At 47.3% G+C, this 16,537-nt stretch overlaps 1 protein-coding gene across 3 annotated transcripts in view; it reads right to left on the reverse strand.

Moving 5' to 3' along the window:
• Positions 1 to 16,537, reverse strand: part of SCUBE1 (signal peptide, CUB domain and EGF like domain containing 1) — a 322,235-nt gene that overhangs the window by 203,224 nt on the left and 102,474 nt on the right. For 2 of the 3 annotated variants that reach the window (XM_063928926.1, XM_063928924.1), the window contains exons 2-3: positions 9,159 to 9,284; positions 3,585 to 3,701 (exon numbers count right to left, since the gene is read on the reverse strand). In XM_063928926.1, coding sequence (XP_063784996.1) covers positions 3,585 to 3,701; positions 9,159 to 9,284 — 243 coding nt within the window. The remainder of the gene's footprint in view (positions 1 to 3,584; positions 3,702 to 9,158; positions 9,285 to 16,537) is intronic. The other variant, XM_063928925.1, reaches the window with a different exon arrangement.

Genomic DNA, 16,537 nt, shown 5'->3' on the forward strand with positions numbered 1-16,537 from the left:
GTGATTAACGAAGACGCTTCTTAACCAGCGTCTTTGTTCATTTTCCCTTGCATAAAGATAGAAGGAAAAATCGCATGCTCTGCTTTTCAATAAAATTAATGTACTTCTAAGTTCAGAGGTACGCAATACTGTACCAGGTTATGTGCATGCTTTATTCCAGCATATGTCCCTTGTTTTAGAATAGGTGCATACATATAGCACACATAACTGGCAGGACTATAGTGTATATTGTTTCTGCTTTTTAACAAATTAATTTAGAGCATTCCACGTGCTCTGGCAGTGAAACAGTACACAGTGTATAGTTTGTAGGTGTTATGCTATTATAGCGGCATGTGCTCATTTTTATGAGGCAATATCAGGCTTGTAGGTATATTCACTTCCTGTCGGAATTCCCGACAGGTGGAAAAAAACTGCACTTTTTGACGTTTTTAGGGCGAATTTCGATTCACCCTATTCAATATAAGTAGTGTTTTTTCGACTTGTCGGAAATTCCGACACTGTCAAAAAAACAGGTAGATCTACGAATTTCGCCCGTGTTATGTCCCGTTTCGCCCATGCCGATTTGTCGGATTGGCATGGGCGAAAACGGGACAAAAGTCGGCTAAAAAGCCCGCAAATTGAATAATGAACTGTCGGATCCTCTCCGTCAGAAAGCATCCAACAAGAATTGAATATACCCCTTATTCTCAAAAATGCAAACAATGGGGGTATTCAGGTTGGTTAGGAAACCACAAATATTAGCAATTGGGCAAAACCATGTTGCACTCCAGGTGGGGCAGATGTAACATGTGCAGAGAGAGTTAGATTTGGGTGGGTTATATTGTTTCTGTGCAGGGTAAATACTGGCTGCTTTATTTTTACACTGCAAATTAGATTTCAGTTTGAACACACCCCACCCAAATCTAACTCTCTCTGCACATGTTACATCTGCCCCACCTGCAGTACAATATGGTTTTGCCCAGTTGCAAACTTTTGTGGTTTGCTAACCATCCTGAATAAGGCCCGATATTCTAAGGGTTCAAGGCAGCCTAGGGTGTGGGACCCCCCAAGCCAGCCCAACCAAACCACCCAAAGGTACGGCACTAGTGAGAGATAGCAAGTAAAGTGTTAAAGAGTGATAGATAAGTGAGAGCATCTACTATGTGTTAGGAGTGTTACAGGGATGAAATATAAATGTGTAAAAAGTGTTACAGATGATGAGGTTACCTGGATGCGGTGGGTAAGCCCATAACTTTAGCCAAAATTATGCAATAAACCTCTGTTTTACTGGGAAAGTGCACCTGCATTCTTTTCTTTCTGTGTGAGGCCCTTTATGTGATCTACTTGGGCACACCGCCTCCCTTCTTGAACCCCATTCTTGGCAGGAGCCAGAGAATGAGTAAAAGCAGCTATTTGCCAGTTACCACTCCCGTCCAGTGACGGTAGCTTGGTGCATTTTAAAAATACTGTTTTAATGGATATGATATACAGTACATCATCACTTTTTGTATACTAGTGTTATGGATATTGCTACTGTGATGTATCAGTGAGTCTGAGTAACAAAAGTGCGCCATTAATTCACCATTTCCCAACACTCCGGTCTCCCATCCTTCACGTGGCCCATTAGTGAGATCCATTCTGGGAAGTCATACAGCTGTGTGTTTAATGGACCTCTAATTAGAATTCACTCTGGGATTTATGTACAGAAGTGCAGCTCGTTACAATCGAGAACTGCATATTGCAGACAAGAGAATGAAAAGGTATCCGTGTAATTAAGAGCCCACACATACTGTACTGTAGCCAGCTGATCTGAGGCATTGGGAGGGAAACAAATAAAGTATATATTGTATTCATAGGAAATTATACCATAAGCTTCCATTTGAAATCCACTAAACCCAGGACAAAACATGTCAGCGCATCCTTTATTGTTGACTGTGTGTAAACTTTGTAGAGGCAATGTAAAGCACCTACAGTAGCAATGATGTAGATTGTAATTACACATAAACCTGCACAATATTAAATAAATATAGGAGTATTTTCAATTAAAGTCGGATCCATTCCGACATGCATTTGTCGGAATGGATCCGACAAGGGCTATTCAATGACCATCTCATTCTCAATCCGACTTTAAAAAAAGTCGAATAGAGATGAGGGAGCGGAGAGGGGGGAGACCAGCGGGGAGACGGGGATGGGGCACCGCAGCCAGACCTCGCGGCAGCGTCCACCCGGCTACAGCAAGCGAGACCTCACTTGCTCTAGCCGGGTGGACGCTGCCGTTAGCGGCGGCTGTGACACATCCTCCTGCTACGCTGCTGTAGCGCTGCTCTCCTCCGTCTCTCCGCTGGTTTCCCCTCTCTCCTCCTCTCAGCTCACTCATCTCAATCCAACTTTTTTTAAAGTCGGATTGAGATGGTCGGAAAGGGGGCCTAAACCTGTCTGATTTGGCCCCGTTTCCGACAGAAGCACGCGGTTCGGCGGCTATTCTGTCGATCCACATACTTTCCGACAAGTCGGAATTCCCGACTTGTCGGGTAATTTTGGGGTATATTGAATAGGTCGGAACACCTTCCGACCTAAGACGGCAGTTTCCGACTGCAATTGAATATACCCCATATTGGCAATCCAGTTGTTTGAGGCTCTTCCCCCTTGATATAATGAAATGATTTTAAACTATGGGGGAGAGATATCAGATCTCATAAAGAGGACCGGTTAAGATGCCCAGAGCAGCCAGAGTCTAGCTATCATTTTATCTAGTACACTCTATAAAATGATACGAAGAAAATGATTGGCTGATATGGGCAACACCTACGCTTGTATTTTTTGAAAGTTTCCTCAAACACTACCCCCTCCCCCCTTCCCCATTAAAGCTACTGTACTAGTTGGGTACTTTCCCAAATGCAAATACAGGTGTGTTCTCCCAGATCCAAAATGCTTGGGACCAGAAGTATTTTGGATATGGGATTTTTCCGTAATTTGGAATATTTGCATAGCGTAATGAGATATCTTGAGGATGGGACCCCAGTCTAAATACAGAATACATTTATGTTTCATACACACCTCATACGGACAGCCTGGAGAAAATGTTATATTACATTTGTAATAATATTGTGCATGAGACAAAGTTGTGTACATTCAGCCATCAGAAAGCAAAGGAGTCGCTGTCTCACTCAAAAAATGACGTATTTTGGAATATTCCATATTCAGGAAATCCTGGATACGGGAATCTCAACCTGTAGTGCATTAAGTCAAGCAGAAAACATCCTCTTCTCTATTGCACCAAGTTTGTTTTTACTTTTTATTTCATTAACATGCAATTTTTAACACATAAACCCAAATATAACATCAACATATAATAAGTAAGCGACCGTGTAATCCATCAGGCGCTATGGTATATTTTACACGCAGCATTCACGGACGCTGTAGTTCCCTGTGCTTACTACATGGAGAAATGATTGTGCAGGGTCACAGCTGGACTTGTGGTATGTTTCATACATGCAGCTGTGTTCTAATCCTATATATGACATCTCCAACAGGAAGCTGCGCGGGATCGTACACACATACTAAATGCTTACAATGAGAGTAATAGCCGGGGGATGACGACTTACCAATACACGTTCTACCGTCTGAGTGAAGGGCATACTTCTGGTGGCACCCGCACACGGGGCCCGTGTCCGTGTCATCACAGGTGTGCTGGCAGCCTCCATTTCCGTAATTACAGGTTACTATTTAGGCCCAAAAACAAAATACATGTGCAAACAAACAGAAATGTTATTGATAAATAATTAATTCTGATGTATACTTTCTCACGAACAAAATTCAGATACACCTGTGTAGGGGAGATTTATCAAAGCTAGAGAGAGAGATAAACTACCAGCTCCTGTCATTTTACAGGCCGTGTTTGAACAATGCCACAATCTTCTTGGTTGGTACTTAATCTCTCTCTTTGATAAATCTCCCACTTGGTCTTTTAAAACCAGCACTGAACAGAAATCATCCATAAGCCTAATATTCAAACTACTGACCTTATGATCAGTAAAAGTGAACCGGGCTACTATAGAAAATGTTTCTTGGTGTCTGTCACTAAGTCCCAGTCGTCCAGAAATCAGCCCATGAGTCCCTTAGTCCATCCCTACACTGATATGCATGTACACCGATATGCAGGACAATGTGTGGGTTTACAAGTATGCATGATAGACACAAAGGCGTAGCTACCATAGGTGCAGGGAGTGCAGCTGCTATGGGGCCCAGAGCTGAGAGGGGCCACTTTCCCTGTCACAGTTACATGTGTTATATACAGGGTGTAGCTACCATAGGTGCAGGGAGTGCAGCTGCTATGGGGCCAGAGCTGAGAGAGGCCTCCTTCCCTGTCACAGTTACATGTGTTATATACAGGGTGTAGCTACCATAGGTGCAGGGAGTGCAGCTGCTATGGGACCCAGAGCTGAGAGGGGCCTCCTTCCCTGTCACAGTTACATGTGTTATATACAGGGTGTAGCTACCATAGGTGCAGGGAGTGCAGCTGCTATGGGGCCAGAGCTGAGAGGGGCCACCTTCCCTGTCACAGTTACATGTGTTATATACAGGGTGTAGCTACCATAGGTGCAGGGGGTGCAGCTGCTATGGGGCCCAGAGCTGAGAGGGGCCACCTTCCCTGTCACATTTGCATGTGTTATATACAGGGTGTATCTACCATAGGTGCAGGGAGTGCAGCTGCTATGGGGCCCAGAGCTGAGAGGGGCCACCTTCCCTGTCACATTTGCATGTGTTATATACAGGGGTGTAGCTACCATGGTGCAGGGAGTGCAGCTGCTATGGGGCCCAGAGCTGAGAGGGGCCCACTTTCCCTGTCACAGTTACATGTGTTATATACAGGGTGTAGCTACCATAGGTGCAGGGAGTGCAGCTGCTATGGGGCCCGGAGCTGAGAGGGGCCACATTCCCTGTCACAGTTACATGTGTTATATACAAGGTGTAGCTACCATTGGTGCAAGGAGTGCAGCTGCTATGGGGCCCAGAGCTGAGAGGGGCCACCTTCTCTGTCACAGTTGCATGTGTTATATGCAGGGGTGTAGCTACCATAGGTGCAGGGAGTGCAGCTGCTATGGGGCCCTGTCACAGATACATATGTTATATACAGGGTGTAGCCACCATAGGTGCAGGGAGTGCAGCTGCTATGGGGCCCGGAGCTGAGAGGGGCCACCTTCCCTGTCACAGTTACATGTGTTATATACAGGGTGTTGCTACCATTGGTGCAGGGAGTGCAGCTGCTATGGGGCCCAGAGCTGAGAGGGGCCACCTTCCCTGCCACAGTTACATGTGTTATATACAGGGTGTAGCTACCATAGGTGCAGGGAGTGCAGCTGCTATGGGGCCCAGAGCTGAGAGGGGCCACCTTCCCTGTCACAGTTACATGTGTTATATACAGGGTGTAGCTATCATAGGTGCAGGGAGTGCAGCTGCTATGGGGCCCAGAGCTGAGAGGGGCCACCTTCCCTGTCACAGTTACATGTGTTATATACAGGGTGTAGCTACCACAGGTGCAGGGAGTGCAGCTGCTATGGGGCCCAGAGCTGAGAGGGGCCCACCTTCCCTGTCACAGTTACATGTGTTATATACAAGGTGTAGCTACCATTGGTGCAGGGAGTGCAGCTGCTATGGGGCCCAGAGCTGAGAGGGGCCACCTTCTCTGTCACAGTTGCATGTGTTATATGCAGGGGTGTAGCTACCATAGGTGCAGGGAGTGCAGCTGCTATGGGGCCCTGTCACAGATACATTTGTTATATACAGGGTGTAGCCACCATAGGTGCAGGGAGTGCAGCTGCTATGGGGCCCGGAGCTGAGAGGGGCCACCTTCCCTGTCACAGTTACATGTATTATATACAGGGTGTAGCTAACATAGGTGCAGGGAGTGCAGCTGCTATGGGGCCCAGAGCTGAGAGGGGCCCACCTTCCCTGTCACAGTTACACGTGTTATATACAGGGTGTAGCTACCATAGGTGCAGGGAGTGCAGCTGCTATGGGGCCCAGAGCTGAGAGGGGCCACCTTCCTTGTCACAGTAACATATGTTATATACAGGGTGTAGCCACCATAGGTGCAGGGAGTGCAGCTGCTATGGGGCCCAGAGCTGAGAGGGGCCACCTTCCCTGTCACAGTTACACGTGTTATATACAGGGTGTAGCTACCATAGGTGCAGGGAGTTCAGCTGCTATGGGGCCCAGAGCTGAGAGGGGCCACCTTCCTTGTCACAGTTACATATGTTATATACAGGGTGTAGCCACCATAGGTGCAGGGAGTGCAGCTGCTATGGGGCCCAGAGCTGAGAGGGGCCACCTTCTCTGTCACAGTTGCATGAGTTATATGCAGAGGTGTAGCTACCATAGGTGCAGGGAGTGCAGCTGCTATGGGGCCCAGAGCTGAGAGGGGCCACCTTCCTTGTCACAGTTACATATGTTGAGTGCAGCTGCTATGGGGCCCAGAGCTGAGAGAGGCCACCTTCCCTGTCACAGTTACATGTATTATATACAAGGGCGTAGCTACCAAAGGTGCAGGGAGTGCAGCTGCTATGGGACCTGGAGCTGAGAAGGGCCACCTTCCCTGTCACAGATACACGTGTTATATAGAGGGTGTAGCTACCATAGGTGCAGGAAGTGCAGCTGCTATGGGGCCCAGAGCTGAGAGGGGCCACCTTCCTTGTCACAGTTACATATGTTATATACAGGGTGTAGCCACCATAGGTGCAGGGAGTACAGCTGCTATGGGGCCCAGAGCTGCTGAGAGAGGCCACCTTCCCTGTCACAGTTACATGTATTATATACAAGGGCGTAGCTAGCGTAGGTGCAGGGAGTGCAGCTGCTATGAGGCCCAGAGCTGAGAGAGGCCACCTTCCCTGTCACAGTTACATGTATTATATACAAGGGCGTAGCTAGTGTAGGTGCAGGGAGTGCAGCTGCTATGGGACCTGGAGCTGAGAGGGGCCACCTTCCCTGTCACAGTTACATGTGTTATACGGCCCTTACGGAACGTTCAAATCAGAAGGGCGTGTGCGGGTAGTGGGACCACCATTACTGCTACAAGCTAGGTACACCAAGACCTACAAAAACAATATTTTAATTATACAAACCAGGAAACTTAAACAGGGAATGAAAATTGTGTATATTTTATGGTGCAAAAGTATAAGTAATGACTGGCTGCACAATGCTGAACTTGTATTATCTTATTAGATAAACCCTTATGTTTTAAAATGACAACATTTTCTTTTAATGTCAACCCAATTATTAGAATTAAAGGCTTAGGATATCTCAGGTAAGATCAGCAATTATCCTTTACCTGGGGCTGCATCTTTTCCTGATGCTTCATGCTCACCTGGCAAACTAAAGCTGCAACCATATTTTAAATGTAAAAAGTAAGCACGGCTATAAGTCATTAAGATATACAGAGAGAGCCAAGGATTAACTAATAATAATTAAGAGGAAAGAAGGCAATAAGCCATGTAATAACACCATGTTAATGTTGATCTGCCCAAACAGAATTAGGGTTTATATAAACAGAGTGTAATGCCCCACTCAGCTATTTCAATGCTCTTTTAAGATTAATTAACCCTCAATTCATTTGAGAACTTGCAAATCACTGCTACGTTGTCTTCACTGTTTTACGCTTGAAATAAAGGGCACACAAAAGCTGTTTTTATCAGCTTGTATAATGTAAGACCCAATAACTCTGGCTTATACAGCACTCTCCCTCATATTAGTCTTTGGGGTGTATTCAGTAAGAGTCGGAAGCTGCCGTCTTGACGGAAAGACGGCAGCTTCCGATTGATTGAGGTCAGAAGGGGTTCCGACATATTCCTTACCGGCACTTTTATTCCGACAAGTCGGAAGCCTGTCAGAATACATGTGGATCGGCGGCATCAGCCGCCAAGCCGCGTGTACTGTCGAAAGCGGGGCCAAACCCGACAGGTTTTAGCCCCGTTTCCGACAATTTCCATGGGAAAGGACCCGACAGCTATTGAATATATGCTAAGTTAGTGTCAGGGCTGTTATTGATTTTTGCAAATTACATTTTCTTAAATAAGCCCTAACATATACCTCACGCCAACCGGCTTCCTTCGCCCCCTGCCGCCCTGTGTGATACATCCTGTGCAGCAGCCGCCTCGCTGAGAGCCGCCCGGCGCCGCTGACACTGACAGTGCGGATTGCCCGTCTGTCTCGCTCTCACCACACTGTCAGTGTCAGCGGCGCCGGGCGTCTCTCAGCGGGGCGGCTGTTGCACAGGATGTATCACACAGGGCAGGGGCGAAGGAAGCCGGTTGGCGTGAGGTATATATGTCAAGGCTTATGTAAGAAAATGTCATTAATCAATTACAGCCCTGTCTGACATTAGATGCACGGAAGCAGGCCACATCCGACAGTCGGATTTGGCCACTCTTTGAATAGGGGTTGTCGTATCCATTCCGACAAATGCATGTCGGAATGGATCCGACTCTTATTGAATACACCCGTTTATGTCAGTTAGACTTGTCTAGAAGTCCGCTTCCTTTAGAAGAGTATTTACTCTCGAGACTGGAGATAAAATAGACAAGCTGAAATGCTTTATTTTAAACATAAGGCAGCATAAAAAGATTTGGCAATTATTTTACTACACAACTAAGGGGCAAAAAAATATAAGATTCAAGGGGTGGGATGTAATAAAGTACGAGATTGCCGGAGGTACGGTGTCCAGGACGAACTCTGACTTTTTTTTTAAAGGGGCAAACACTTACAAGGCAAAACCGTGCCTTGAAAGTGATTGCCCCTTTAAAAAAAAATGTCTGTGTTCGGTCGGCAACCCGCACGTCCAGGCAAACTCGGACTCCAGCAAATCCCGCTCAAGATTTCTATTAAGGACACAAAGCTGAAATTTATGGCTGCAGCTAATATTGTCACAAAAATAAATCGGAAAAATAACAAAAATAGAACAAACAAAAAAAAAACCACAAAATAAAAATTGAGAATAGGAAAACGAAAAAAAAAAAACTTCTTGCTCAGTTTTTTCAGTAAACGGAACACTTGTATATTGAATCAGGTACAACAGCTCAGAAAAGGGTTCATACGGTACAACACATCTATAGGGTATGCAATATAGTAGAAGGGAGAGAATATATATGAAGGTGGATATGTGAAACAAAATGGCAGCTACCTACATGTACAGTCCCTCTGGTTTTTGGCAAGTTCGAATCCCGGCCGACACTCGCATGCTACGCCCACCTTGGGCGTCTCTCGGCAGATATGAGCACAGCCATGGTCTTTGTTCATACAATTCATGCCTTCTGTGAAGAAACAGAGAAACACATCAAGTGGAGAAAATTCACCCAATCGCTGTCCCATTTCTACTCAATATAAATAAAGTGAATCACAATAATAATTGGTAGCTAGGAAACTCCTTTTTAGCATAAGGCTGCCCACACCAAACTTTATTAGGCAACAAGAGAAAATAAGAATTTACTTACCGATAATTCTATTTCTCATAGTCCGTAGTGGATGCTGGGGACTCCGAAAGGACCATGGGGAATAGCGGCTCCGCAGGAGACTGGGCACAAAGTAAAAGCTTTAGGACTAGCTGGTGTGCACTGGCTCCTCCCCCTATGACCCTCCTCCAAGCCTCAGTTAGGATACTGTGCCCGGACGAGCGTACACAATAAGGAAGGATTTTGAATCCCGGGTAAGACTCATACCAGCCACACCAATCACACCGTACAACTTGTGATCTGAACCCAGTTAACAGCATGATAACAGAAGGAGCCTCTGAAAAGATGGCTCACAACAACAATAACCCGATTTTTGTAACAATAACTATGTACAAGTAATGCAGACAATCCGCACTTGGGATGGGCGCCCAGCATCCACTACGGACTATGAGAAATAGAATTATCGGTAAGTAAATTCTTATTTTCTCTAACGTCCTAGTGGATGCTGGGGACTCCGAAAGGACCATGGGGATTATACCAAAGCTCCCAAACGGTCGGGAGAGTGCGGATGACTCTGCAGCACCGAATGAGAGAACTCCAGGTCCTCCTCAGCCAGGGTATCAAATTTGTAGAATTTAGCAAACGTGTTTGCCCCTGACCAAGTAGCTGCTCGGCAAAGTTGTAAAGCCGAGACCCCTCGGGCAGCCGCCCAAGATGAGCCCACTTTCCGTGTGGAATGGGCTTTTACAGATTTTGGCTGTGGCAGGCCTGCCACAGAATGTGCAAGCTGAATTGTACTACAAATCCAACGAGCAATCGTCTGCTTAGAAGCAGGAGCACCCAGCTTGTTGGGTGCATACAGGATAAACAGCGAGTCAGATTTTCTGACTCCAGCCGTCCTGGAAACATATATTTTCCGGGCCCTGACTACGTCCAGCAACTTGGAATCCTCCAAGTCCCTAGTAGCCGCAGGCACCACAATAGGTTGGTTTAAGTGAAATGCTGAAACCACCTTAGGGAGAAATTGAGGACGAGTCCTCAATTCTACCCTGTCCGTATGAAAAATTAGGTAAGGGCTTTTATAGGATAAAGCCGCCAATTCTGATACACGCCTGGCTGAAGCCAGGGCTAACAGCATTACCACTTTCCATGTGAGATATTTCAAGTCCACAGTGGTGAGTGGTTCAAACCAATGTGATTTTAGGAATCCCAACACTACATTGAGATCCCAAGGTGCCACTGGAGGCACAAAAGGAGGCTGTATATGCAGTACTCCCTTGACAAACGTCTGAACTTCAGGAACAGAAGCTAGTTCTTTTTGGAAGAATATCGACAGGGCCGAAATTTGAACCTTAATGGACCCTAATTTGAGGCCCATAGACAGTCTTGTTTGCAGGAAATGCAGGAATCGACCCAGTTGAAATTCCTCCGTAGGGGCCTTCCTGGCCTCGCACCACGCAACATATTTACGCCAAATACGGTGATAATGTTGTACGGTTACATCCTTCCTGGCTTTGATCAGGGTAGGGATAACTTCATCCGGAATGCCTTTTTCCTTCAGGATCCGGCGTTCAACCGCCATGCGTCAAACGCAGCCGCGGTAAGTCTTGGAACAGACATGGTCCCTGCTGGAGCAGGTCCTGTCTTAGAGGTAGAGGCCACGGGTCTTCCGTGAGCATCTCTTGAATTTCCGGGTACCAAGTCCTTCTTGGCCAATCCGGAGCCACGAGTATAGTCTTTACTCCTCTCCTTCTTATGATTCTCAGTACTTTTGGTATGAGAGGAAGAGGAGGGAACACATACACTGACCGGTACACCCACGGTGTTACCAGAGCGTCCACAGCTATTGCCTGAGGGTCCCTTGACCTGGAGCAATATCTGTCCAGTTTTTTGTTGAGGCGAGACGCCATCATGTCCACCTTTGGTTTTTCCCAACGGTTTACAATCATGTGGAAGACTTCTGGGTGAAGTCCCCACTCCCCCGGGTGAAGATCGTGTCTGCTGAGGAAGTCTGCTTCCCAGTTGTCCACTCCCGGAATGAACACTGCTGACAGTGCTATCACATGATTTTCCGCCCAGCGAAGAATCCTTGCCACTTCCGTCATTGCCCTCCTGCTTCTTGTGCCGCCCTGTCTGTTTACGTGGGCGACTGCCGTGATGTTGTCCGACTGGATCAATACTGGCTGACCCTGAAGCAGAGGCCTTGCCTGACTTAGGGCATTGTAAATGGCCCTTAGTTCCAGGATATTTATGTGAAGTGACGTTTCCATGCTTGACCACAAGCCCTGGAAATTTCTTCCCTGTGTGACTGCTCCCCAGCCTCTCAGGCTGGCATCCGTGGTCACCAGGACCCAATCCTGAATGCCGAATCTGCGGCCCTCTAGGAGATGAGCACTCTGTAACCACCACAGGAGAGACACCCTTGTCCTTGGAGACAGGGTTATCCGCTGATGCATTTGAAGATGCGATCCGGACCATTTGTCTAGCAGATCCAACTGAAAAGTTCTTGCGTGGAATCTGCCGAATGGAATCGCTTCGTAAGAAGCCACCATCTTTCCCAGGACCCTTGTGCACTGATGCACTGACACCTGGCCTGGTCTTAGGAGTTTCCTGACTAGGTCGGATAACTCCCTGGCTTTCTCTTCCGGGAGAAACACCTTTTTCTGTACTGTGTCCAGAATCATCCCTAGGAACAGCAGACGTGTCGTCGGAATCAGCTGCGATTTTGGAATATTTAGAATCCATCCGTGCTGTCGTAGTACTATTTGAGATAGTGCTACTCCGACCTCTAACTGTTCTCTGGACCGTGCCCTTATCAGGAGATCGTCCAAGTAAGGGATAATTAAGACGCCTTTTCTTCGAAGAAGAATCATCATTTCGGCCATTACCTTGGTAAAGACCCGGGGTGCCGTGGACAATCCAAACGGCAGCGTCTGAAACTGATAGTGACAGTTCTGTACCACAAACCTGAGGTACCCTTGGTGAGAAGGGCAAATTGGGACATGGAGGTAAGCATCCTTGATGTCCAGAGACACCATGTAGTCCCCTTCTTCCAGGTTCGCTATCACTGCTCTGAGTGACTCCATCTTGAACTTGAACCTTTTTATGTAAGTGTTCAAGGCTTTCAGATTTAAAATGGGTCTCACCGAGCCGTCCGGCTTCGGTACCACAAACAGCGTGGAGTAATACCCCTTTCCCTGTTGTAGGAGGGGTACCTTGATTATCACTTGCTGGGAATACAGCTTGTGAATGGCTTCCAATACCTCCTCCCTGTCGGGGGTAGACGTTGGTAAAGCAGACTTCAGGAACCGGCGAGGGGGAGACGTCTCGAATTCCAATTTGTACCCGTGAGATACTAACCTGCAGGATCCAGGGGTCCACTTGCGAGTGAGCCCACTGCGCGCTGAAAATCTTGAGACGGGCCCCCACCGTGCCTGAGTTCGCTTGTAAGGCCCCAGCGTCATGCTGAGGACTTGGCAGAAGCGGGGGAGGGCTTCTGTTCGTGGGAGGAAGCTGTCTGTTGCAGTCTTTTTCCCCTTCCTCTGCCCCGGGGCAGATATGAGTGGCCTTTTGCCCGCTTGCCCTTATGGGGACGAAAGGACTGAGCCTGAAAAGACGGTATCTTTTTCTGCTGCGAGGTGACTTGGGGTAAAAAGGTGGATTTCCCAGCCGTTGCCGTGGCCACCAGGTCCGATAGACCGCCCCCAAATAACTCCTCCCCTTTATACGGCAATACTTCCATATGCCGTTTGGAATCCGCATCCCCTGACCACTGTCGCGTCCATAATCCTCTTCTGGCAGAAATGGACATCGCACTTACTCTTGATGCCAGAGTGCAAATGTCTCTCTGTGCATCTCGCATATATAGGAATGCATCCTTTAAATGCTCTATAGTCAATAATATATTGTCCCTGTCCAGGGTATCAATATTTTCAGTCAGGGAATCCGACCAAGCCACCCCAGCACTGCACATCCAGGCTGAGGCGATTACTGGTCGCAGTATAACACCAGTATGTGTGTATATACTTTTAAGGATATTTTCCAGCCTCCTATCTGCTGGCTCCTTAAGGGCGGCCGTTTCTGGAGACGGTAACGCCACTTGTTTTGATAAGCGTGTGAGCGCCTTATCTACCCTAGGGGGTGTTTCCCAACGAGCCCTAACCTCTGGTGGGAAGGGATATAGTGCCAATAATTTTTTAGAAATTAGCAGTTTTTTGTCGGGGGTAACCCACGCTTCATCACACACTTCATTCAATTCATCTGATTCAGGAAAAACTACGGGTAGTTTTTTCACACCCCACATAATACCCCTTTTCGTGGTACTTGCAGTATCAGAGATGTGCAAAACCTCCTTCATTGCCGTGATCATGTAACGTGTGGCCCTACTGGAAAATACGTTTGTTTCTTCACCGTCGACACTGGAGTCAGTGTCTGTGTCTGGGTCCGTGTCGACCCACTGAGGTAACGGGCGTTTTATAGCCCCTGACGGTGTTTGAGACGCCTGGACAGGCACTAACTGAGCTGCCGGCTGTCTCATGTCGTCAACAGTTTTCTGTAACGTGCCGACACTGTCACGTAATTCCTTAATTACGGCCATCCATTCAGGTGTCGACTCCCTAGGGGGTGACATCACCATTATAGGCAATTGCTCCGCCTCCACATCATTTTCCTCCTCATACATGTCGACACACACGTACCGACACCCAGCACACACACAGGGAATGCTCTGATAGAGGACAGGACCCCACTTAGCCCCTTGGGGAGACAGAGGGAGAGTTTGCCAGCACACACCAGAGCGCTATATATGTATAGGGACAACCTTACAATAAGTGTCTATCCCTTATAGCTGCTTATATCTGTTATTTTGCCAAATAAGTGCCCCCCTCTCTTTTTTACCCTGTTTCTGTAGTGCAGGATGCAGGGGAGATTCTGGGAGCCTTCCTACCAGCGGAGCTGTGTGGGAAAAATGGCGCTGTGTGCTGAGGAGATAGGCCCCGCCCCCTTCACGGCGGGCTCTTCTCCCGCTTTTTTCTGGAAAACTGGCAGGGGTTAAATACATCCATATAGCCCAGGAGCTATGTGTGATATATTTTTTGCCAAATAAGGTAAATTCATTGCTTCCCAGGGCGCCCCCCCCCAGCGCCCTGCACCCTCAGTGACCGAAGTGTGAAGTGTGCTGAGAGCAATGGCGCACAGCTGCAGTGCTGTGCGCTACCTTATGAAGACAGGAAAGTCTTCTGCCGCCGATTTATGGACCTCTTCTTGCTTCAGCATCTGTAAGGGGGCCGGCGGCGCGGCTCCGGGACCCATCCATGGCTGGGCCTGTGATCGTCCCTCTGGAGCTAATGTCCAGTAGCCAAGAAGCCCAATCCACTCTGCACGCAGGTGAGTTCGCTTCTTCTCCCCTTAGTCCCTCGCTGCAGTGAGCCTGTTGCCAGCAGGACTCACTGAAAATAAAAAACCTAAGTATACTTTTACTTCTTAGCAGCTCAGGAGAGCCACCTAGATTGCACCCTTCTCGGCCGGGCACAAAATCTTAACTGAGGCTTGGAGGAGGGTCATAGGGGGAGGAGCCAGTGCACACCAGCTAGTCCTAAAGCTTTTACTTTGTGCCCAGTCTCCTGCGGAGCCGCTATTCCCCATGGTCCTTTCGGAGTCCCCAGCATCCACTAGGACGTTAGAGAAAATGACAATATACAATCTCTACAGCAATCAACATTACTTAGATTATTTATTCAGTAAATACTTAACATACTGATATCTTTGGCCCAAGGGAATAAATCAGAGTTCCAGCGTGCAGAACTATACCGCTTGGGATCAAAACCAGCACACTAGTAGGGCTAACCTTTGTATTACTGTATGTGTGTGGAAACAGGCTGACCAACAAATACTGTAGAATGCATTTTGCAATGTGATTGCTTGCATCGAGCTATGGCCACCTAGCTCAGGCACTTGTTAAGACCAAACCTGCACGTGTGTCACCAGCTTAAGAGTTGTAGCTGGAAGACAGTAAATGTAGATTTTTCTTTGTAACTTGTAAATATCCTTAGAATTTTTTTTTTTTTTGCCTAATCCTTCAATGTTGTTGGTGTTTAATAGTTCAAACAAAAAAAATAAGATAAATCCATCACAACCGGTAATCCAGAGGCCGACTGTGCTGGACTTTATATAACAGCAGCACAAACAACTACCTAGACTAAATCCTAAAGCCAGGCAGTGTATACAATGCATGTTGAGCATAGAGGCTTATGGTAAAGTCTCATGAATCTATTTTTTTCTATTTAGGATAGCCATGATCATACTATAGTGCAGGGAGTGCCATTGCTGTGGGGTCCAAGGGCTTAGGGGGCCCACCACTGGGGCCTGACTCAACAGCACCCAGTTCACAAAGTTGTCTACCAGGTTCTCTGAATTGCCTGCTATGCACTGTGGGACAACTGTAATTCATGTCTGTACGCAATGCTGATGATCATGCAACTGAGCGATTATTGGCAGACTGCGCATGCGCCAAGGTACTTTTGTGATGCTGCTCGCAGTAATCAATTTTACATACAAGTGACAGCTGACATCACTTTCATTTTTTTTTTAATGTGTTAAATAATGCTTTTACTTCACTCACTTATACCACCATCTCTTTTCCACTGGGAACTGTGCGACATGTGTACTGGAGGCAGTACAATGTGACATGATATGAACTGGGGGAACTGTGTGACATGTGTACTGGGGGCAGTACAACGTGACATGATATGAACTGGGGGCACTGTGTGACATGTGTACTGGGGGAACTGTGTGGCATGTGTACTGGGGGCAGTACAATGTGACATGATATGAACTGGGGGCACTGTGTGGCATGTGTACTGGAGGCAGTACAATGTGACATAATATGAACTGGGAGCACTGTGTGGCATGTGTACTGGAGGCAGTACAATGTGACATGATATGAACTGGGGGCACTGTGTGACATGTGTACTGCAGGCAGTACAATGTGACATGATATGAACTGGGGGCACTGTGTGACATGTGTACTGGGGGCAGTACAATGTGACATGATATGAACTGGGTGAACTGTGTGGCATGTGTACTGGAGGCAGTACAATGTGACATAATATGAACTG

Source organism: Pseudophryne corroboree, chromosome 6 (assembly GCF_028390025.1).
Source record: "Pseudophryne corroboree isolate aPseCor3 chromosome 6, aPseCor3.hap2, whole genome shotgun sequence".
Classification (NCBI taxonomy): domain Eukaryota; kingdom Metazoa; phylum Chordata; class Amphibia; order Anura; family Myobatrachidae; genus Pseudophryne; species Pseudophryne corroboree.